At 32.3% G+C, this 25,892-nt stretch overlaps 1 protein-coding gene across 4 annotated transcripts in view; it reads left to right on the forward strand.

Annotated features, from left to right (window-relative positions):
* The window catches only part of CADM2 (cell adhesion molecule 2), a 1,069,280-nt gene that overhangs the window by 995,876 nt on the left and 47,512 nt on the right, over window positions 1-25,892 (forward strand). For 3 of the 4 annotated variants that reach the window (XM_060297930.1, XM_030860960.2, XM_060297932.1), the window contains one exon: window positions 5,707-5,826. The exons of the other annotated variant lie outside the window; for it this stretch is intronic. In XM_060297930.1, coding sequence (XP_060153913.1) covers window positions 5,707-5,826 — 120 coding nt within the window. The remainder of the gene's footprint in view (window positions 1-5,706; window positions 5,827-25,892) is intronic. 4 annotated transcript variants of the gene reach the window in all.

Raw genomic sequence — 25,892 nt, forward strand, 5'->3', positions numbered from 1 at the left:
CCAGAAATCTTAACATTGAGGTATCTGAAGACAATGGTGGGTGCAGTTTGGAGTTCACATCAGAGTCATGTAGGTTAAGCAGGAGACATGGTGGACTGATGACTTTATCATAGCAAAATTTAGCCATGGTCTCCGGACACAAAGATTTTAGTTTCCTGATTCAACAGCTTTGTTGTGTGAGCTAAAATTGTGTTTCTGCAAGTGAATAGGTTCTTACAGAAGTAACGCACAGTATTTACACTGCATTTATTTGTAACCCAACGTTCACTCACATGAGTAACTTTTGCAGCCTACTTAGACTTTGTCTGCACTAATATGCAATTGTGCAATTGACTAGATTTGGGGTTCTGTCTGATATTATTGAAGTACTCCTGAATTTTCCTTTTATGTCAGAACAGCACTTTATATATGTTACAAACAAAATGAAAACTGTAATTTATTTTAATTCACATCTTATGTGTAGGTAAAACTATAAGTGAATATTTTCATGCCTGGGACGTTTATTTTTCTCAGTTTCCTATCAATAAAAATGCTCAAATTTTTCCTTTAAAGGACATCCCTGATTTTACTATGGTTACTATAGTTTTCACTAAAACTATAAAGTTTTAGATAGTGAGTCATAGACCGCTATGAATTAATTTTAATATCTTACTTAAATCATGAAGCTATTTTAGCAAGATTTATCCATTTTAGTATATAGTAAATAAGTAGTTCCCTAAGATTTAATGTGCTAGGCAAAGATTTTAAACACATAATCACAATTTCAGAGAATCTGGTGTTACACATTGTATATATTGTGATAAAAATTTTTAACAACTTGAAAATATTTTTATATCATATTCAAACAAATTTATTATTAACTAGAATATGCTTTTATTTCTGATTTTGAAGAACTTTATTGAAATTTCTCTTGTTTGGATTTAAATTATATCTGAATAATTTATCTGTATTTGCTAATTTATCTGATCAGATCTAAACTAAAATTGAAAAATAAAATCTAGTTATTTTCCCTTTGTGCGCTCCTCAAGATACCTTCTTTTATGCACTAGATATTTTATCAATTACTAACTTCATTATTTATACTTTAACATCTAGAAAATATATAATACAGTAAATTTCTTTTGTAAATTGTAAATGATGAACTTCTTATTTTAACCATTTTTTTTTTCCAGGCAAATTCAACAGTATTTGATTAAATTAACATGCTCTCCAAGGAAAATGACAGTAAAAATTTGAGCCCATCTTTGTATTGTAGAAAACAGAGATGAAATATCATGTAGTTAATTGACTGACCTGTCTGTTAGACAGTTATCATTCCTGAATTTTAATATTCATAAATTGCATACCATTAATTTTTCTATTTTTTATTTATAGTTATCTTAGTGTCCATTTAAATCATAGGATGTAAACATGTAAGACATATATTAAAATCTTCTAAATTTAAGTCATATTCAGCAAATTACTTATAATATTAATATGATTGCAGATTATGTGGCTTTATAAACAGAATTAGTAAATTAATGTTGAACCAGGAGTAACTTACTTTTATTATGTATGTGCACATGTTTGTAATTCTTCTGCATATGAATCAATATATTTTTATTCTTTGGAGACACAAAAATGGATGTGTCTTGGGGACAAAATGACCTGCATTTTCTATCCTGTACTATATTTGATTGAGTATACTTTGTAGTAACAACATAGTGGTTTTAAAAAGGTACAGAATTCTAGATACCTTAAAACTAAGGCAAATTGTTATTACTCATGTTTTCAATTTCGTATTTCCTTATGAAAATGTAGCTTCATTCTCATAATCAATGTTTAAATAAAAGGCAAAAGGGAATGCATCAAACCAGGACCTTTAAAATAATTGCTGAATGTTTCCAAATGTTGCCACTCATTTGTAGGATAAAAACTAGAGAGTTGGGTATTTGGACTTAGGAAGACAGCTCAGAATTTTATTAATTTCTGCCTTGACAAGAGTTACAATCAGGGCTTCCCTGGGGGCGCAGTGGTTGAGAGTCCGCCTGCCGATGCAGGGGACACGGGTTCGTGTCCCGGTCCGGGAAGATCCCACATGCCGCGGAGCGGCTGGGCCCATGAGCCATGGCCGCTGAGCCTGCGCGTCTGGAGCCTGTGCTCCGCAATGGGAGAGGCCACAACAGTGAGAGGCCGCGTATGGCAAAAAAAAAAAAAAAAAAAAAAAAAAAAAGAAGAGTTACAATCATACAGATAAAATAAATGATCTTGAGATGGGAGTGTTAGAGAAATTTCTCTTTGCATTATACTTAGGTTTAAGAAAATTTTCTCTATAATATAACATATTTATACATATGTGTGTAATTTTCAAGATGAGGAAACTCTATCTCAAAGTTCTTTCATCCATTAAGTGGGGATAATAATAGACAACTCATAAATTTGTTGAGATCATTCACCACTGATCACAATGAGAGTTACTTAGTGAGCCCTCATCGTCTTACACCCTTTCTTGGAAAGTCTCAAATCTGTTGAAACTGGAGAGAATTCATAAGGTGGTGTGGAATCCATGAATCTCAGGTCAGGCTCACACAGCTTTCAAAGTTGCAGGATATGTAGGCAAAGATTCATTTTATTAGCAAGGAAATTTATTGAAGAAAGAATTTGTAGGTTATAATCTTGAAAATGTATCCTTCAGAAAATAAAAATTGTCTGTATGTATTAAACACAGAGAAGAATTTTTTTTTGAGCAGAAGTAATGAAATATTTTAGTTCTATATTGACTAGTTGACCTGTCAAAAAAGTGAACTTTTCTAGATCCCCTAAAATATGTTTTATTTTTATAATGCTATGAACAAATTCATTTAGTAAACTTTTGTTGACCTTCTAAATTGTGCTAGGGTACCAACAATAAAGTAGGCAGAGTTCTATTCAAAGATTAATTGCCAAGTGGGGAGACTGACAACAATAAAATCAGAACAATAGAAAGTTTAGGTAAGAGAAATATCACACAATTTCCTTGGCCTTTCTGAGAATTACAACTAATTCTAACTAATCTTACATTGTTGAGTTGTAGTTGATTCTGATTAATCTCCTGGTATTGAATGTTAAGATTATTTCAACTTTTGCTATTTCACAATAGAGTTGAAATAATTGGATGGACATGAATGTGTGATAAAAAGAAAGAACAGAATGATGAAACCCTCAAAATTTTTGCAAACATGAAAGTGTTTAAAATGTTTCAGAACATGTAGGATGAAATAATGTTACTAGTGATTAAAAATATGTAACAGTGACTGGGAGACATTTCTTATTTGACAGGTCATTTTCTTGACCCAATTGTCGTATCGGCCAAGGCTCTTTCCATCAAATTGCTTTTAGCCAGTTTGTTTTTAGGTACATATGAAGTCAAGGGGAGAAGATGAGAATGATGAGCAGATAAGCAGGAGCCAGACTATGAGTCAATAATGGTTAGTGGTGTTATCTCATCTATCTGGACCCTGTAGAAGACTCTAGGACAGTTCTCTTAAAGTGGATTAACAATTATTAAAACTACCCATTTTTTAAATGTTTTTTGAATATTAGCCTGGTGGGCAAAACCCTATATATCATGCATCTTCATATGGGAAATAGGATATTGTTGGTATATATAAGAATGCTCATGAAAATATATAGACTATCTCCAAAACAAATCAGAGTTAATTATTACCCATCTTTGTTGATATGAAGTAAGGAAAAAAATCCAAACAATATGGGGTTTTTTGGCTTAAAAAAAAAAAGTCTGTTATTTGCACTCCAGAATCAAATAATATAGCTGGTTTTGAAACACTGCTTTTCAGATACAATGAAATTTTATTCTAACCCATTTTCTGATAGCAAATAATGTAATATTTTATAATCAGTGATAGGTTTGGTAATCTTGGGTTCTTTCCATGGAGTTTTAAAGGACTAATATCATTGTATATTCTTATATTTGTTAGCCCCGGAAGATATTTCCCTTTGCACTAATGAAATACATATATTTTGAGATCCTAATGAGCAAATGATTTTGCTAACAGACAAAGAATGTATTATTTTCTATTTTGGAAATGCATGAAAATTAAAATTACTTTTTTTAAATTTAGAAAATGTCTTTCATTTACCTCCAGCCTGCCTAAACTATTTAGGAAAGCTTACAATGAAAATAAGAAGTTATTATAGAAATTAGTAAACAAGAAGCATATGTGCACATATACATAATATTTATTCATTTTTAATGTTGTTGAAGTCAGTTCTACTTTATGATCATGGTAATCGCACTCCAGACAATACCCATTTTCTCTAGTGATTAATGTAGCACCATTGGGTTTTCAGAAGGTTGTTTTCTTAATGTGACTGGCCAGGAAACAGGTGTAAACATAAATACCAAAGATAAGAGAGTGATCTCATGCTGTTTTCTGATGTCTCCAGCATAGAGAATTCAGCAGGTTAAAGTCTGAGGATTGAGTAGGGCTGTTTATCAGAAGTAAGGAACTAGAAAAAATTTGGTGTGACTCAGAGACTTTAACTGAGAGAATGACAGGAAGCTTTTTAATAGCAAAATAATCTGTCAAACACTCTGAATATATAGGAGCTGTGTAGCAAACATGTGAAATCAAACCCCAGCACAGTAATTACAGGTAATTTGTGAACTGTTTCTAATTTCCTCACTGTGTAAATTTTATGCCTATCCACTTGAGACAAGATTTGACTCTGAGGATCTTACTGAAGTTCTCATTGCTTGACACTGGCTATATTGTTTCAGTGTTCTCTATGCTGCTTTTCAAAGTTTTAGCTGCTTTTGAGTAAAAGGAAGATTTTGGTGTTAAACTCTAAGCTAATTTTTCTCTTTTTTATGTTCTCTGTATTTGAATCTACTGTCAACTTTTGCCAACTTTGACTGATTATGGACTAGGGGTTGAATGTTATGGTTCAGATATATGTTCAATAACTTCTCCTAGGTATGCCAAATAAAATAAGTCATAAACAGTTCAGAATATTGAGTTCCATGCTAGTTGACCCAATACTTGTTAAAGACTCCTAGGTACTGCAAAATTGTTAGAAGGCGTTACCAGCTAATCAGGGTAAGAATTATAAGATTCTAAACTGTACATTAACACCGTTTGTGAGAAAAGGAAAAGCAAAATAATGGTAATAATAATAGTAACAGTTGGCTTCTTTTTTGTTTGTATCTAAAGATTGCTTTCATCCTATTTCCTATCATTGTTTGCCTAAAAAAAAATCAGAGTATTTAACATGCATATATTCATCCATCGTTAACATTTCTTTAATCTTATATGGTGGTGTTATTTGTGTTTATTTTCTGTTGTGCTGTTTCTTTGTTTACTTCTTTGACAAAGCATGTCAGTTTCTGTTTTCCTCTGTATTTTGCTACTGCATGTCAAACTTCTTAAACGACTCAGCAAACGAATGAATTCTTGTCATTTTAAGTTTTACTCTAAATATTGCAGGCAATCTGCTTATAGTCAAACATTGCTCCAAGTTTTTGCTTTGTGTAGGAGCATTAAAAATCAATGAAAAACAAAATGACAAGAACTGCGTGGTACCGCCAGCTTTGTACCTGATAATCTGTTTAAGCCTGTTAAAAGTTCAACCCAAATAAGATATATGTATTTGTAATTTGAATCATTTGTGTTTCTCTTTTGTTTGCATGATATGATTTTGTTTTATATTTTTTTTTCCACTCACCAGATGTTCCCAACACTTTGCTTCCCACTACTATCATCCCCTCCCTTACCACTGCAACAGTCACAACCACTGTAGCCATAACAGCCAACCAAACCACATCTGCAACATCCAGCAACATACGAGGTACAGTATGCTTCTTTGTTATGGCCTGGGAAACACATTAAATAGAGCTTTTAAAGGTTTTATAAAGGGTAGAGGAATAGAGATCCAATTTTACTTACTTCTAAGAAGTAATTAAGTCACCTCAGTTACTATCAGTTAAGGTTGTTGGAATAAAATATGAGACAAGATGGTACATTTTAATTTTTCTTAGTGTCAATTATGACTCTTATGAAAATGTTTCAGAATATAGGTTGAGAATATATGGAGCTCTGCAACATTGAGAGTTTAAAATGTGAACATGGGACACTGTTTGTTTTTTTTCCTTACCCTATAAATGCAAAGAAATAAGATGTTCAAAAATGCAGAGGTAGTGTTTGTTTTTTTAAGACCCTAGTTTAATGTTACTGATTTGTTATTCCTCTGCAACTAGATTAAAATGCCTGCATTGAATTTGTTGTAAAATTGGCATAATCCAGGGGTCATTATAAACTATTTGCCACATAGAACTTTTAGGTAAATATTCAATATGTCAGCCTGAAGTGATTTGCTGAGTGGAGCTACTTATTCTACTAACAGAATGTTCTGAAAGCAAATGTTCTAGACTTGTCCAGGATGACAGGAATTGATGGTTGGCTCCATGAGTAATTTCTGGCATCCGTTTACTAATAAGTATGTTTGTCTCAAACAGAGCAACCTAAAAGATATTGAAGTAATCCTTAAGGGCAAAAATAATTATTATGTCATGGTTCAGAAATATAAAAAAGCATTTCTGAGTAGGCTTTAAGTAGTTAGTAGATGATGAAAAAATAAAAAGTTGTTTGAGCACATTAGAGAAATACACATTTTAAACTTTATTTCTGCATAAGCAATGTTCAGAGACAATTTGTCCTATTTAAGTCTGTCATTTACTCTTATACATGTTTTATGTCACGTTGGCTGTCCTAATATGTGTTAAATGTAACAATGTAATTTGAAATCATGAGAACTTTACAATAATATATATCTAAAGTTTTGTCAAGGATAGACTTAACATTATTTTCCTTCACTTGTAAAGACTGTTCAGTTAGACTGTGTTTCGTAGAATTTCTAGTAATTCTCAATATTATATTGAGTTGCTGTTAGCTTTTACTTTATAGTTATATTACTTTTTCTCTTGTTCCAGAAAAATATTTTAGTATCTTATAATTGTTAATTTTTAATAATTTGGTCAATTCTGTTATACAGTGTACAAGATTGATAGCTAAAGCTTGATGATAGTAACATTAAGAATTTCTCAAAATACCTAGTATTACTAAAAAAACTGTATTTGAGCTAAATCTATAAGTAGAAGAGATTAAAGATCATTCTTATAACAACTTATATAAAAATGAGTAGAAAAATAATAAAAATGAAGAAAAAGTTAAAAAATACTTTATGATGTTATATGAAATATAAATATCTAAAGTTCTACTTTGCTTTTATTGTTTTTCTAAAGATTTTTTTACAAACAGTAATTCAAATGAAATGCAATTTACTGCTTACCAATAAAATCTCTATGATATTAAGTTCTGACTGTACAAACAAATCACTTTGTTGGAAAAGGAGAGAGATATATATTGACTTAACTTTTTTTAAAAGACCTAATTATAACAAAAAAAGCCTAGTTCATTTCTTCTTCAATAAATATTTATCAAGTACCTGCTGTTTATATAAATGGCACTATGCCAGGTCCTAAAATTATGGGGATTAAACATATTGTATCTGAAATCACTAACAATTAAATTGATGCATTTCCCCCAAATAATCAGTGTCTATACTTAATTAATGAAAAGTATTCATATTCTTTGTGAGTGTATATATATATATATATATATATTAGGCTAAAATAATAGAAAATATTTTATTTCAAAGTGAAGTGTTGAACAAATCTTTTATATTTGTTTACATGCATCTTAAGTGACTCTTATCTGTTCCATTTTAACCAGCCTGCTAAAAAGAAATCAATTTTCTACTTTTTCAAGGAAATTCATTTTTTAAAGATTTCCTAAGATGTTTTGTGAACTTTACACCATGGAATTCAAAAGTGCTGAAAAAATTTATTTTTCCTTCAAAGGAGCACACAAATAAATAAACCTCAAAAAAGACACACACACACACACACACACACACACACACACACACACACACATACCCCGATTCCCTCTTTTTTTACTTAATAGTTGCAAGATATTATTTTTCAAATGGCACCAAGATATGTGAAAAGAAAGCATATTTTATGAGTTAGGCAATTCATAGCATCTGCTTTATACAGAAAAAATAGTAGCACCAACATTGAATGTTAGTGTAATGTCTATTTTTCCCTCCTATCTGGGAATTGAAGGAGGTCACCAAGCTCACCTGCATGACTAATGTTCTAGTCCATATTTGAGGGAGGTGGGGATTCAGTCAATAAATAAATATTTTATGATTTTTGTACTATATTCCTTTTAATTTATATGATATTCACTTAGCTGTGCATTACCTATTAAATTAGAGGTTTCAGGTGCAATTATATTTTAAGTGGAATTCATTTATCTATAAATTAGTGAAAGATGTTTCCAAATTATAGTTTAAAAGATATAATAAGAATATGTTGCCTAAAAAAAGCTAGGAACTAAATATTTTCAACTTGCCAATTTTTTTTTTGTTTACTTTCATCTCTTTCTCTCATTCAGTAATCTAAATTACTAAGCTAACTATATTTAATTTTATTAGGTTTAAATGGCATTTCTTCAAATTTCATAAACTATAACATTTATCTCACTATATACATACTTATTTAATAAATGACCACAAATGAATCACTGTTCATATCTCCATTTACACTCTTTCACCACCCCTGCCATTGCTGAGATTTCTATCCTAAGATATGGTAAACATCCAATTAAAAATAAAGAAACATAGCTGTTGCTATATTAAAAATCAAGATAAAATAGACCAAAAGAAGCTACTCCAATTGTTAGTCATAACCTTGAGAATTTGCACATCTCTTCAATTTGTACATGAAATGCATTCTTGTGTGCAGGAAGAGGAGCTTCAACCATATGGAAGAAAAGCGGGCAATTAGCAGTACTTTGTTACAAAAAAGGGTGCTATAACACAGAGAAGGGAGCAAACTTGAACAGTCATGGGAAAGACAGAATAAGTGAGCCTGAGAAATATCTTTAGGTGTGAGTTTCAGTTCTTCTGTTTACAAAGTCTTTGGTCTTAGATGATGAACCAAATTTAGCATCAGCATTTTTGTCAGAAAAATGAGAAACACTTAATTCTCAGATTGCCTTGAGGATTGGATAATGTCTAGAGTTCTGGCAACATAATCAGCACTCAATGTATGACAATGATTGCTTAGTTCTTTTAAGTAAAACAAATGTGTTCACATGTAGCTGCATCTGAAATGGTATATTTTTCCTATAGTAATTCTAGTTTTAATTCTGGCAAAATTCTTTGGTGTTAGTGCACTGATTACATTTTAATTTCAAACCTATTTTTAATTGATTATGTGAAAAAATTAAATATTAAAATGGCACTAGAGCATATGGAACTTACTTATCTATCCTTGACTATAACAACAATTTATAAATTTTCTATGAATTTTATAGGATTCTTATTTATTTATCATATACCTAAAACCTGAACACTTTATAGATCTCTTAAATATTTGCATTACAAAGCATCACTGCTACAACACATTTTAATTTTCTGCTTATAGAAATTGCAACTTTTTAAGACTAGTGGCCTGATTAATCCTATCAACTAATTCAAAAGATATATATCTGTATATCTATATCTATATATCTATATCTATATATACTCTTTTATAAATTTGGGGGTTTTTTAGGTCACTGTAATAAATTTTTAATGAGATAAACATGATAATTTATAAAATGCTTCCAAATGACCTGATATGATTTCTAGTATTAATATTATTTTTGCATGGTATCATTAATTTGAAAGCATTTTTTTAAATTTTTTATCATACTGTATAATTTTAATTTTATTATAAACTAGCTCATAATCTAAGAATCTTTAACAGCAAGCACCCTCATTTACAGATCATGATATAAAGGTATTGAAAAGTCAAGAAACATATATGAGACACAGTGAGATATATCAGTGATTATGTCTATTTATCATGATTTTTGAAATTAGAATTCACAACTGAATCTTTTGTACTTACCAACACAGAAAAACTCCTAAATGCCTAATTATTACCTGTCTCTGCCTCTGTAAGACTGTAATTGCACTACAAGTATAGAAATGAAATGACATATGTGGAGAGAAGATGTGAAATATCTGATATACTCCCTGTCCTAATGCTAAGGGTCTGTTCAAATACTTCATGCATTTCAGTATATCAGATAGGAAAAAATAAATCCTAAAAGTGATGATGAAAATGTTTGCACAATCCATGTAAAAATCCAAATGAATTATTGATTCAAGTATTGATTTAGTTTTACATCAGACTTTAAAATGGTGAAATAATTTTTGTTAATAAAATCATACCATTTTTCTAGTAATATGAACCAATTTATTAACTATAATGAGGTAATTGCAAAGGTAGCTTATTTCACAATGGCACTGCAAAACAAAAACAAAAGACATATTTTTTTAAATTTAAGAAATCAACCATTATCAAATTATCTACAACCAGAATAATAATGACCAGTCTCAAAATTTAGAGATGGGTACTGTTGTGTTGGTCCCAGCCTATTGATAGTGATGCTTTTCGCTAGGAATGCTTGAGGCACTTGCCTCAGCTCCTATTGCTTTTAGGAGCCCTCACAGACATTTCCTCCACCAGGGCCAAATGTTGAGGTTGGACCAGCCCTTGTTCTTAATATGATCTCAGGCTGTACTTCAGTAAGAAACCACTAGGGAACTTTGAGGAACAAAATTATTACTCAGAGATTCTGGAGGGCCACATAGTGAAGTCACTGGTGAAAAGAGAAAGAGAGCGCACAGACCTGGGCTCTGCCTTTATTAGGGTTCAAAGGTGGGGTGTCTAGAGTTTTGTGGGTTCACCCTTTATTGGTTAATTTAAAGCATAAGAATGGGAGTTAGAGCACAGGAAGGGAGAAACCAGGTTACCCAAGGTAATCAGTTATCTAGGTTACCCAGGACTTTCTGACAAAAAGAACTTCACGGGTGGGGCAGCCTAGTTTCTTACCTGGTTGTTTTGCTACAGCTGGCAATATGTTTATTTAAGGTGGATGTCTTTTTGAAATGCATGCTTCTGCAATCAAAAGTTTAATGTCAAGCACAAACTTAATGTCAATTCTTCACAATTAAATTACACATTAATTTAGTTATTATGTCTAAAAATGTAATATTAAGTAAAATATTTTAAATTATTCATGTAGAATAGAATGAATTTTAGCATACATCTACAATAATTATAGATCCAGTCTAGAATTAAAGGTCCACTGTAATTTTAAAATCATGTGAATCATAAAATTTAACTATTTAAATGTATATGAATTTAGGGACATGGTTGATCATTAAGTATAATCCCAAAATATTACTGTTTGAAAGATCTTCCTTCTCTAAAGATTCCTTGAAGCAATCTTAGTGAATTGTAGAAAAAAATCATATACACAAAGTTAAGCTATATCAAATGAAAATAAATTGCCGAAGTATTTACTTTGTGCCAGTATAGAGAAAATGAGATTAATTGTAACATTCTACTCATATTTAATGTGGGCATTTTTAATGAACTGCAGTTGCCTAGAATGTTGTTTATGAAATAGTATTTTTGTATGCAGATTCCTTTACTTCAATTGTTGTTTCATTTCTCTGGCTTCAAAATACAATATGCTAACTTAAACACAAAATGCATACATGAGCACATCAAATCACTGTCTGAAACATCTATTTAATTAAATCAGGTTAAAAAGCAATAATGATCTGACCCATGCTTCTAATCTCTATTTCCTTTATGTCAAAGAAAATCTAGTCTATATTTTATTTTTATTTGGTTTCATTAATGTGTACCCTCCTCCCCTTTTTGGCACAGATACTTAAAAAATAGAATACATAGAGATAAGGAAACGTTTATCAGAATAAAAGAAAACACCAGCACTGAGAAAGAATGAATGGAGTAAAATCATTATAGCTCTGAGTTAGTCATAATAAATGCATTCAAATAGAGCATTTGCAATGGTAAAATATATCATCTTGACAGAGTTAAATCCCAAAGTGTGCAAATCAAGAAGTTGTTTATGAGCTTGTATTATGAGTGTTTAGCTATTAAAAATGTTTCTGATTTTATTGATGGTAATAAAACACAATTTGCATGGTGCTGTGAGCTTTTAAAAATTAAGTGTCAATATGTTGGGCTTTTTTCACTTGACAAAAATTAAGTAATATTTCAGTCTCCAGATGATCCATATAGAGGGAGCTGCTTATCTGCAAAAAGATAGGTTTCTACATTTAAGCTGTGAGTATAGCTAAATTTCCACTAGTCTTTTTAAAAACCATAATTACTATATAAAGTTGACTCTGTTTCAAAATTAAATACATGAAACATAGTTCATAATGGAAACAGGATATTAAAAATGCTTCTCACTTGGAAAGAATAAGCATGATGTATGCTCCCTCTCAACCTTGCTAAAAGTACCATATTATTAATGCTGAAGGGAGTGGCTACAGGTCAGACGTGGGTGGGAGTACTGACTGGGGGTCCTGGTCTCTTACTCAGCTATAGACCCACACATTGGAATAATGGCAATGTTTCAGATTAGGTTATTCCAAGATAGCATAGGGTGCTAAAGTTATTCTTTCTATTCTAGTAGATCTTATTTGGAATAAGAATCACTTGTTATATATAACCATTTCGGAAACCAAGTGGAGTGTTTGCCTCTGACTTGTATGAAGGTGAATTCTGGTAAAGTTTAAAAATCTTTAAATATTTACTTATTTCTTTATGGCATTTAGGAAATATTTGAAGAAAACTGGTATTCATATTTTCTTTCCCATACCACCTATTAAGGGAAGCAGAACATTTATGCTCTATTCTATTTTCTAAGGGCATTCTTGTGGCTTGTGCAATTTAAGACATCAAACATTTTTAAGAGTTTCATTTTAAGCTTATTTATTTCTTTGGCTTAGATAAATTTAAACAGAAATCTTGTTCCATTAGTTTATATTTCTTTTAAGTAAACAGTTCTACTAATATTGTTTCTACTTGTATAAATGTGAGTGTCTTAATTGATTTTATGATAATAATTCTAGATTTAATATAATCTAATAATATATACATTTCCTGCAAAACAACCTCTAAGAAAGAAAAGAAAATGTTCCCTAGTAGACTTTGTGCCATTTCCTTGAATTCATTTTTATATAATATGCATACACATATAAATATTAATTTTTAAATTTCTGTAATTATTATATTCCAGAAAGCAAATCGCTCATAAAATATTAAGAATAAATGAGTTACTTATTATTAGGAGGATAATCTGTTTTATATTTTAAAACCTTGGCCTACATATATGAATAAATGTATTTCCAGAACACCTCTGAAATTATTTAAAAAATCATTAATAAACTGGTTGTATCTTTCTTACTAACCAATGAATTAAATTTATGTGCTGTGCCTTTGAAGCTGAAAAGATTGCCAGCACTGCCCTTGCTTCTTTGACACTCCACATGAAACACAGTTAATAACCTCCTGTGGAAGCTTGTCGAAACACTGAATTGATACTAATTATACCAACTTTGGGATAGAAGGTGACCTTGACTTCAGCCGGAACTTTCTGCCAGGACAGTAAATAAGAGCAAATGCCACAAAGCGTGACTTCTGAGAAGGGTCTAATACAATCTATTAAATATAAGTTCATGGACTTGCAGTAAGTACTGGGATAATTTTTATATTTTAAAACATCTCTTGCTTCAATAATACAGTAGTTTATTTCTCTAGATTTCAAATAATCTCCCATTAGTTTGCTGTACTCATTTAAATTAAGTTGTGGCCAGAAAATTAAAAGGTACTTGATGCAAAGTGTCTGTAAGGTGATTGCAGGGCAAGGAGACAGATTTTTCCAAATGGCTTCTCAAATACATACATAATATTTATACGATTTTGTATCAGAATTGCTTATGCTGAAGCTGTGATAACACTGACTCTTAATTAAAGAAATGTCTTTATAAAATTATTAAGAAAAATGACGAAGAAAAAGCAATTGTCCCAGTAGATGCACAGGTTTAAACTCTTGCCAGAAAACCTGTCAAGACCAATGATATGCAGCAGTTTCACAGATAAAAATCTGCGTTCATTGTGTTAAAAAAGAGTCAATAAAATAGTCAATAAAGTTACTATAAATTCTAACAGGTGAGTAAGAACAGAAATTAAACTTTCTTCACCAATATTGTTTAAAGAATTACATTAGTGTAAAGGGAATACTGTTCAAAGTGTTCAGTATAATAAAGGGAATACCTAATTTAAGACCAGTTATTTTTCACTTTAGAAAAAAGAGATGAACTCAAACATTCCTAGAGGCCTTTTATGTAACCCATTAGTAAGCAAAGAATGCTGATCAATGAAAGTTTAAGTAGGAAAGGAGGAAGCGACTTTGAACTAACATGAAGAATTGCATTAGATTCACTGAGAAACATTTCTTTCAAAAGCATTTGAACCATTTTTGATGTCTAAAACCCAAGTTTCATAATAAAGAAGTATAGTGCTCTTCTAGGGTAGTCTGTTAAACTGGGTAAATTACTATGGTCTTAATGCATTTTTTTCTTTTTTCTTGAAGTCATGTTTCCTAAATATTGATTATAAGTTTATTAGTTTTTACTCATTTAGATAGTGTGTGACTCAGGATATCAGTAGGAACTGATTGCAGTCTCAAAAGGGTGTAGCTAAAGAGTTTTTAATGAGGACACTTTCACAGAAATATAGGCAGAGTTTGGGAAACTAATAAGGGAGAAGCACAATTGAACTCATAATAGCAAGATGCTCTTACCAGCACCAGGCCTGAAGGGCCAAACGCAGTAAGTAGGGTTATCCTAGTCAGAAGAACTGGAGCCAAAAAAGGGGCAGTTTGCAAAGAGTGGTACTTTAATATGTAATTTTCCTTCCAGGCTAAACTTAGAAAGAGACAAGCACTCTAGACAGTAGAGGGCAGATGATGAAGCTTGATAGGGCTGGCTTTGTTATTAGACACAGAGAAATATATATATATATATATATATATATATATTTGTATCATTTAAATAACCTACTTCACAAGAGAAAATCATTTAGAATCTTGGTGTGAAGAATACCCATCTAATTCATTGAGTAGTGAGAGATTCCTCATTTGAAATATTTCCGAATCTACTTGTATGGATACAATCTATTTCTTTTATTTGAATTAAGTGCCTTGAAAATGTTAGTTGCAGGGGGAAAAAGCTCTAAAAATGAGCTAGCCATACATTAATAATATACTGATACAGATATGTCTTATTAACTTACTATTTAAGGTATTTTAGTGTCACATAGACAAATAATTTTCGGTCCTGAGATAATAGATTTTCAGAATAGAAAATCATTTTCTTGAGAGAAGATTTTAGAAAGAACAATCACAGGCTTTAATACATAATATTATATATCTGCCTTTGATGTCCTTAAAGTATGTGTACATTATTAAGTGAGTTAAGTTGGTAGAGTGGAAACACGTAAAATAAATACAATTCAGCTTGTTTTCACTCTGAACTATACTTGTTTGCCTATGCTACAGCTTGTGTTCCTTGGCATTTTACCACCAACAGTCCAGAAAGTTTTGTTCAGAGTGGGATATAGAATAGGTTTTTAAAAGGACTAAGAATGACAGTCTAATTTTTCTGGTATTTCTAGGTATCCTATTCCCTAGTTCTGAGAGTTAGCTGGAAATTGAGCACTGTATCTCAAAATGCTGCTTTAGAGAACAAAAAACAAATCTTCATATACTTTTCTCTTAGTCCTACAGGTTAAATCCAGATATATTCCATCTTAATTCCAAGTTGAAAGAAAAGAATATGCAAATGAGAAGGAAGTTCTAAGATTTCATTTTACTACTTCATATTCGTACTTCTAATTTATTCAATTTGGTAATATATCAATGTAGGATTTTTCCTTGATAATCCATCAATGTGGGATTTTTAAAGTAACTTTAAAATGAAATGGTTCTTTACCAAAAGCTAAAAATAGTACACAACACAATTTAAATGTATAGTTATTGCTTCACTAGGTTAACAAAATACGTCAAGTCTGGACTCAGCATGAGATAGTGAAAGTAATTGCTGGGAGCAGGATATTTTTCTGTCCTCCTGATTTAGCCTCTGGACATGTTATCTCAGGCAAGTAAATTCATTTCTTTTTGCCCCAGTGGGCTATGTGAATTCCAAGGTGTTTCTCAATTTTGGGTCCTCTACCAGAATTTCAGGAAGGAGTAGAGAGTTTCTGGGGTTTTTTTTTTGTGTTTTTTGTTTTTTTTTTTTGCTGTATGTGGGCCTCTCACTGTTGTGGCCTCTCCCATTGCGGAGCACAGGCTCCGGACGCGCAGGCTCAGCGGCCATGGCTCACGGGCCTAGCCGCTCTTTGGCATGTGGGATTCTCCCGGACCAGGGCACGAACCTGTGTCCCCTGCATCGGCAGGTGGACTCTCAACCACTTCGCCACCAGGGAAGCCCAAGTTTGTGGTATTTTTTAATCAGAACTTGTAGATAAAAATCCTTTTGCCATTTGAAATAGTGTCAGTAATTTCCTTAACATAATTCTACACTTCCAATTCATGTATGTTTGAATGTTCTGAAAAGCTAAAAGTTTAAAAATGAATTGTCACACTCTGACCACAATGTTTGACCTTTTGGTCACTGTTTCCCAGCTATATGCCAATCTCTTCTCCCATCACTTCCATTTGCACACTCATTTCCCTCCAGTATTTTCTCTTACAAAGTTTTACATACCTGAACATTATCCTGCTTGTAAAGTTTCCAACCTCACATTATGGTGGTAAAATAAATATTGAGTTCCATCTGTGATATCGATAAAACTAATGTATATGGTCCTTTTTCACCGTTCTTCAAATGAGTCCAGGTCTCTCCTGATCACCCACTTTGTAGCCAAAATCGACAGCTTAAACAAACTTTCTGATACTGTTTTCTGTTGGGATTTGACATCCATTTTGATTCAATTAAAATGGTTATAGAAAAATAGTGAAGATCATGGCTTCTGGACTTATATTATCTGGACTCTTTTTTCCACCTTTCCGTGCATTAGCTTTGTGACCTTCCTTAAACTCCCTGTGCCTCTGTTTCCTGATCTAAAAAGTGCAAAAATAATAATATCAACTTTATAATGTAGTTTTAAAATTAAATATATTTATAACTTAATTTGCTTTAAAAAATGTCTTGCTCATAGCAAATACTGTTTTATTTTTTGTTTTGTTTTGTTTTATTTATGACCATAAACCATCTGATGCTCTACCCAGGCCTAAAACCATATTCTTTTGAATCATCTTTTTCTTCACAATAACCCATGATAGGTATTATTTTCCTATAAACAAGTAAGACACTGATTGACAGTTTCTAATTTTATATGTAGTCCAAATTACATGATTTAGGAAGAGGAAGTGGAGGAAAGAGATTTTAAAATATTAAAATATTATAAGACCTATTCATCTGAAAAATCTATAATACCATAAAACAGAATTAAGGGGAATCAAAATTTGAGAATTCATATTCTTTCAAACAACGCCACTGAGAATCACTGACTATTCAACCTGGAAGGGCCTTTTAAAGTTAAAAGTTTCCACTTTTTCATTTTACTGATGATCACATAGCTAGTTTACAAATTAGTACTAAAATTTACAAACATGTAATTCTATTCACTACATTGTATTTCCTTCCAAATAGTATAACAGTTAATTTAGAAAATCAAATCAAGAAAAACAACATGTAAACTCTAAATATTTTTGTTGAAGCACCTATACATGTGTAGGAGTCTTGTTAATATTCTTTTAGGAATACACGGATAACAGACTAGATCTGGTTAAAACCTTATTGTTCTGAAATATTCTGAGATAAAATTCTTCTTCATAAAATTTAACAGATACATTTTATATGTTATTTTCTATACATCCCTACCTCAACCTGATGGGGATATCATTTTTAAATCTGAAAAACCATTATTGGGATTAGTTATTTTACTGGCTTTTTCTAAACATCTAGTGTTAGCAATTTATTAACTAAATATTAAAACAAGATAAAGGATTTCCACTGAAAATCCTGTCCTTACACTTGTTGATCATTCCTACTACTTTTAATAACTTTCTCCCTTACCCCATTCTCCTGGAACCCTCATCTTATTTTCAGCATGGAGCTATAATTTTTTTTATCTTCCTTCCATAAAAGACCTCTCTGGAATCTATCCAAGGTCAAGGCTGTCACTTTCTTCTCTCAGTGTAGTTTGGCTTTAAAATGAAAGTGTTCTGTTTAAATTTCACCTGAAGGTTTAGCTGTTCAAAAACTAAAGGGAGTCACTTCCTAAGTTTGATCAATGAGACACCAAGAAGATAATACAACGTAAACATAATTACCTGAGTAAAGAATTAATTTAAGCCTTTAGAATGAACCCCCAATGAAAGCTCATTGTATTATTTGCATAACTACAACTTAATTTTGTTATTAGAATCATTAACTTTAACATCTTCTTGACTATATATCCATAATCTATAAACTGGGGGTCATAATTATAAATGTGGGAACTGTTTAGATGTAAAATACTGCAAGTATATGTTTCTCATCACTTTTCTATTTTTTTAAACCTTTTCTCAAACTGCCACTGGCCAGGAATCAATTATTATTATTTTTTAATTGGGAAAAGAAAAACATTAATATTCTAAGAGAATTCCATATAAAATATATTCATTTCTTTTTTTAAAAAATGGGATATTTTTTTTAATTTAGTCAATTGAACTTTTACTTCCATAGTATTTGGTTAATATAAGTCATTTATGTAATATTCTAGTTGTGATATAATAATGTAAAATGGAGTGAAGGTGATGTTTTCACATTCCTTAAGCAATTCATCATTAGTTTTTTTTTTTTTTTTTTTTTTGCTTTTCGTGTACTTTTTAAAATAGTAATCAAATTCCATGGTCTGGTCTTTATTTTGATCAGTAGGAAAACTAGTATATCAGTGAATCCAGTGAGGTCAGACTCTTAAAAGAAACAAATATATCATTTATCATCAATTCATTCTTTAAATATTTGTTTTATTTAAATATTTGTAAACCTTTATTTTACAATAAGCATTTCGTAATGATAAGTAGCATACAAGATCTACTTTTCACGAGAAAGGCCACCTAACCTAAAAGGAGAGAAGGGTGAAGTGAATATTAAGAGGAAGCTTCTTAACAGAGTGATCCCACCAGATATAGACAGGGTTAGCATAATTAAAATACTTATGAAGTGGTGGTGGAGAAGCATACATGCTTAGTTCTTGCATGTGGCATGTACATTTTTCATTTCTGTTTTAAAGTACTCCTGTTTTCATAGTGTGATAAAATAAACAGGATGACAACTTAGGTTTTGTTATTTCTGCAGCTAATTTTCTAATTTTGACACTGTTATGACATTTCTGGCAAGTGCAATTTTACCCTCTCTGGGAACCTGGGGAATAAGACTTCCCCAGTTCCTTCAACAATGTTTTTATCTGCAAGATATGTGTCTTCAAACACAACTAGGATTTGGATATGTAAAAGATGAAAGGAAGAGTAGCAAAGCAGCAGTGTATAAAGAGAGCATTACAGATTCAGTTTGGCTAGAATTAAACATAAAAAAGAAGCAGTGGTGAAAGATAAATCTTAAAATATTCATCCATGCATTTACCGATTCAATAAGTACTTATTCTATGGCTAGGAAGGGTCAAATTATAAGAAATTTGGTAGGTCGCACTTAAAACTTTAGAGCTTATTCAGGAGGTGATGAGAAATAATTCAAGTAAAATGAAAAAAGTTTAAATTAGGCTTTTGAAAGCCTCTGATGGGTGTGATGGATAGGAGATTGAGGAAAACAGAAAAGGCAGGAAACCACTCAAGAAATCCAGGTAATTAAAGATGAGAACTTGGAGAAGAGCGAGAGCCAAAGGCAAGGAGAGGAGGGAAAGGTCAAGAGATTTGGGACAGTTTAAATTGATTGATTAGGTAAAAGATTTTACATTCAAGGGTAGGAAATACCAAAATGGCTCCCAGGATTTTAGCTTGGATTCCAGGATATTTGGTGCACTTTATCAGAGTAAAGAATGTAAGAGGTAGGTGTTTTAGGGGGAAATGTGATATGTTACATTTTAAACATGCAATGTTTGAAATACCTTTGCAAGAGCCAAGTGAAGAAGTTTAATTAATAACTAGGACATAGGATAAATCATCTGGGATAGAAATACAGATTTTTGACTGACTTTTCTATAGATGAAGGCTCTGATTAAATATAACTCTTATTAAAGTTATATTCTATTAAATGTGTAAATTAAAAAGAGAAGAATGCTGAAGTTTATACTCCAAAATTTAAAAAGCAAAACAGAATAAAAGTATCTAAGGGTTATGTTGAGGAATGCAAAGATGCAAAGTTGTGGCCAGAGTGGTGAGATGATGTCTTGTGAGTCCAGGGTGGGAAATTCTTAGGAATTACAAAGAGGTCCATATTGCCAAATGGCTCAGAGAGGCCAAGTGTGATAGCCTGTGAAAAGTATACTTTTTATTTGACTTACACTGGGAGTGTTTGATGAATTTAGAAAAAGCAGTTTCAATGAAATGGTTGCATAAAAGTCAGATTATAGAACTTGAGAAGTAAATGGGAGGTAAAAGGTAGAGAAAGTTAGTGCAATCTATTATTTCAAGAGTGTTGTCTGAGAAGAAGAGTGATACAAAGCAGATAGAAGGCAATGTAAAGTCAATTAACATTTTTGAAGGATAATATAAACTTAACATTTCTTTTTAATGGTGTAAGAAGAGAGCCAGGAAAAAAAGAGAGGTTGAAAATAGGGTTAAAAAAAAAAGAAAAGCTGATAGAATAAAGCCCTAAATATTCAAAATGACATGATTTTATATATATATATATATATATATATATAATCTAACATTATTTTATAATATAATATACACTATATAATATATATTATATTTTATTGTAAGCATTAGCCTTGATCACATGGAGACACTCTGTACAATGAGACTGAGGAGAGAAGATGATAGTAGTAATGGGCAGAGACCAGTTTGCCAGCAATGGGAAGTGTGTTCAGGGAAAGTGGAAAATTAAGAGAGATCTTACCTGATGGACTGTGTTTTGTCTATAAAGTAGGAGAGACAATTCTCCAAGACAGATAAAATATTTGCACAGAAGGAATCTTTAAGAAAGTAGTGAAGTTTTGAAATGGTTGCTATACAAATGAAAAAGGAGGCTGGGTAGGAACACATTGTAATTTCTGGGAAAGATGTCTTAATTCCTTCCACGAATAATTATCATCTACTTCTGTCAGACACTATGGTAAACTTTGGGGACAGAATAAAAAGCAAGGTAGATAGTCAATGTCTTTTTTTTTCTTTTGGCCATGCTACACGGCTTGTGGGATCTCAGTTCCCCGACCAGGGATTCAACCCAGGCCACTGCAGTGAAAGCCCAGAATCCTAGCCACTAGGCCACCAGGGAACTCTCTGTCAATGTCTTCATAAATGCTATTTAAAAGATGTACAGCATTCTCTGGTTTGCTCCAAGAGGTCATCATAGGGGATCTTCTTCAGGAAGTGATATTTGCTAGATATGAAGGATTTGTGCAAAATGTGAAGTTGGGGAACGAAGAGCTAAGGAGAAGGAAGAACATTTCAGGAACAGGAAATAGCAAATATACAAGTCCTGAAGTGAAAAGGAAGGTGGCCATTCAAAAATCCAGAGAGGGCACCACTGAGACTGGAATGCAGGTTGTCCAAAGAATGGTATGAAAGTATGTGGTAGTTAGTTGGATTAGATCCTGCAGAACCTTAAACTTATTTTTATGATTTGAGCTAGTATCCTAAGAGTAACTGAAGAAGAAAGAAATAGAGAAGGAAGGGAGGGAGGGAAAGAGGGAAGGAAAAGGAAACCCTAACTAGTTTTAAGCAAAATAATACTATAATCAGATTTGCACTTAATGTATATTTCTAGCTGTAGGGGAACAAATGTATAAGAGATAGGCAAGAGAGGATGGTGGGAGAAAGGTTAAGGAGCTATTGAAACAATTCTTGTGAGAGATGATAATGGTTTAGACTAGGGTGTTAGAACTACTTACAGAAAGGTGGAATAATTTAACATGTAAATCTACAGTTTTTCTAATTCTTTGGTTCTATGGACTAAAGAACAGGATATCACACGCTAGCTTACCAAACTTATACAAGTTTCTAGCTTAACAAAATTAATAGATGGTGGTGCTATTCATGGAGATAAGAAACATTGGTGGTAGAAGTAGAATTATGAACTTTTTTTGAACATACTGAGCTTGTTGTGTATTTGATATCTCCAGGTAGAGACATAATATTGACTAGATGATTGACTATACAGATTTGGAGCTAAGAATACTTATTGGGCATATAGAATTGGTTAAAGCCAAGCTTGGGATCATGTAGAAAGTATATAATGAACAGAAAATTCAGTCTTCAACTGAGATGGGATTCCATGAACTTATATTAGTTCAGAATTACAATGTTTTCTGATTATTTTCAGGTTTCTGAATAGGCCATGTTTTAAATGCATGTATAGCTGCTTTGCTTGAAGAAGAAAAGGCATTGAGATTAGACAAGTGTAGTGAAAGCAAAAGATCAAGGATTCTAAGGAGTGATGGTTCTTAATAAAAAGTAGAATAATGGACTGGACAAACAGATGAATTTAATAAGAGAAGTAGAGAGAGAGAAGAAAAGAGTATAATAAATATCTCAAAAATTAAGAGTTTGTTGGCAAATAAAGGATATTAGAATTAAAAATTCTGAGATGGAAAACATCTAGGTGATCCAGAGTGTGGCCATATGAATGGTTTGCCCAGCTGCTATGAGATGAGGATGAGAAAGGTTTTAAAGCAATGAGATAACGGTTAGACTAGAATTTAATATTTAATACTAGGATATACAAGTCTGGAGCTATGAATTTGCAAGCCATTGGTATATAGTTGTACATGTATGAATGTCTGTTTCAGTTGGATATTGGAATTTCCAAGGATCATTATAGGATTTAGGTTGGAAAAGTAAATTGTGAACTGATAGAAAATTTGTTCAAGAAAATTGGAAGATTTATCAGTGCGTTAGGAACAGCTATGAGTGGATGGCAGCATGAGCCAAGAAGGAAAGAAAGAATCTAAAATATTGATGGACCTTGGATTACCTATTCAATCCAGGACACTTTCTTATTAATGGTAAAGTACCTGGGATAATTAGTTATTAATCACATGAGCATAGGTACAAAGTAAGAAGATATATAAACATAAGGGGTAAATTTAATCAGCCTGTATTTGCCTGGTGAGCTGCTTCCACAACTTATACCTTTTGAATGAGCAAACGCTTGAGTCCCCAAGAATTCATGTTACTCATTGTTTCACTTCTGAATTAACATAGACGAGTCTGTTCTTTGAGATCCCCTTACATTGATGTCATTTTGACAGTGCACTATTTGTTAACACACTATTTTCACAGAGTAGAGAGCTGTATTAGTTCTATGCTTTCTTTAGTACCATCATTCTTCCACTGTGCCTCCTGGAGGTGACACACAAGTCACCTTGATTCAACCTCACTCACCTACTTGGAGATCATCTTCAGAGCTGCATGATCTCCAGGTTCTCTTAAGACTACACATCAGATTCCCCTGGGGAACTTTCTAAAATTAAATTTGTTTAACTTTATTTTTAATACTACCCCTAAATATTCTGATACATAGATTTAAGGTTGACTCATAGAAACTATGATTTTTAAAGCTCTCTGGAGCAGAAAGATTTAGAAACTACCAGTTGGTTCATATATGGGATGTTTTAAAATTGTGTTTCAATGTTTTATTATTTTAGTCTCAGAGTTTAGGTTTCCATTAAACTTTACAGGTGCCTTGTTCTTCCCTTCATCTGCTACCTACAGCAGGTTTCTAGTTATTATTTGTCATCAAATTTATGATGTTATCATTTAGTGTAAGAAAATTGAAATGTTATTTGAAAACAAAAGGTTTAAAGCAATATATTATTCTTTCTTTATCTCTCCTATCTCAGACCACTATAAAAAGACAATCCTTCCATTTAAAGAATGTTTGTTTAGGGCTTCCCTGGTGGCGCAGTGGTTGAGAGTCCGCCTGCCAATGCAGGGGACATGGGTTCGTGCCCCGGTCCGGGAAGATCCCACATGCCATGGAGCGACTGGGCCCGTGAGCCATGGCTGCTGAGCCTGTGCATCCGGAGCCTGTGCTCCACAACAGGAGAGGCCACAGCAGTGAGAGGCCCGTGTACCAGAAAAAAAACAAAAAGATTGTTTGTTTAGCAAACAGCTTTAGAAGATAGAGACAGTATCTCCCTCTTGGCAGACTGCAGGTTTATTGGCCAGCTCAGTAAAGATGATGTCTCCCCCCAGGGCAAATGACAAATGTGGGGCAGCCTTCTTGCAGTCCATTACAAAAGACCAGGGATCTCTAACCTCAGCTGATAAAAACATACTATGCAGCAGCATCTGCTAGTCCACTCCTCATTGTAGCCATGGCACTTGGAGTGGAAGGGAAATCAATGCAAACTGCAGTGCATGTGAGCTGCTGAATGGCAAGACATTCCTTTGTCTCTAATCCAAGAGTCTTCTGTCTTCTGCCATCATCTATGAGGCTGTGGCAGGTTAACTTGTTAGCTTGCAAACAGGATAAAATCTGAGAACATTCACAGTTCTCGACACATCTGTAATTAAAAAGTGAGAACACTACCTTGTAGAATTTTTGTGACTATAATATTGCTGTGAGTATACTGAGATAATACATATAAGGTGTTTAGAATAATGCCTGTTAATATGTAATAATTTCAAAACATCTTATCTATTAATAATACTAGTATTAGTAGCTGTAGAAATACCTCCACTCTCTGCATCACTCACAGATACATGGCATAAACACACTAAAACTTCATACTTAAACAATGAATCCCTAATTTAAAACTCTTTGTCACGTTAAATTAGGGACAAACTCCAGTAAACTACTAGTATCAGTCAGGTAAAGTAAATTAGTATGTACTGTGCCAGAGTGAGGAGAAAAGCTTTCTTTAAAAGGGAGCAGCCCTGTGTTTTCTGCTGATTATTGCTATGCAGGAGAACTATAAGTCAAGTTGTTATCAGGTTATCTGATTTAAAAAGGCAGTCCATAATATTACAATATAGGATTTTAATGGTTAAATACACTTTCATATATATTTTGAGTCTGTGGATTCAAAATAAAATAAGTCTGTGAGCCAGATGGAGACCATGTGTCCTTTGCTCTAGCAAGAATCAAACTCATAGAAAAAGATCAGATTTGTTGTAACCAGAGGCAGGGTTGAGGTGGAGGGAGAATAGGATGAAGATGGTCAAAAAGTACAAAGTTCCAGTTGTAAAATAAATAAGTCCTAGGGATGTGATGTATAACATGATAAATATAATTAACACTGTTATACATTATATATAAAACTTGTTAAGAGAGTAAATCTGAATTCTTATCACAAGGAAAAATTATATATTTTTTCTATTTCTTTAATGTTATATCTGTATGAAATAGATGTTCACTAAACTTATTGTTGGTCTCATTTCATCATGTACATAAGTCAAATTATTATTCAGTACACTTTAAACTTATATAGTGTTGCCTGTCAATTATATCGCAGTAAAATTGGAAGAAAAAAAAGACTGGTAAGGCATATCCAAATTCTCTTATAACTGCGCTACTGAGAAAGGAAGATAGTGAATGATAGATTGATGGAGGAGAATGATCTTGCAAAAAAAGAACAAAACAAAAACAAACAAAACCAGAAAGTTCCTTTATATCTTTATTTTTTAATGTCAAAATAAATAACATTCCAGAAGAAGCGGCATATGACTTATACA

The sequence above is a fragment of the Globicephala melas genome, chromosome 4, assembly GCF_963455315.2.
Source record: "Globicephala melas chromosome 4, mGloMel1.2, whole genome shotgun sequence".
NCBI classification, from domain to species: Eukaryota; Metazoa; Chordata; class Mammalia; order Artiodactyla; family Delphinidae; genus Globicephala; species Globicephala melas.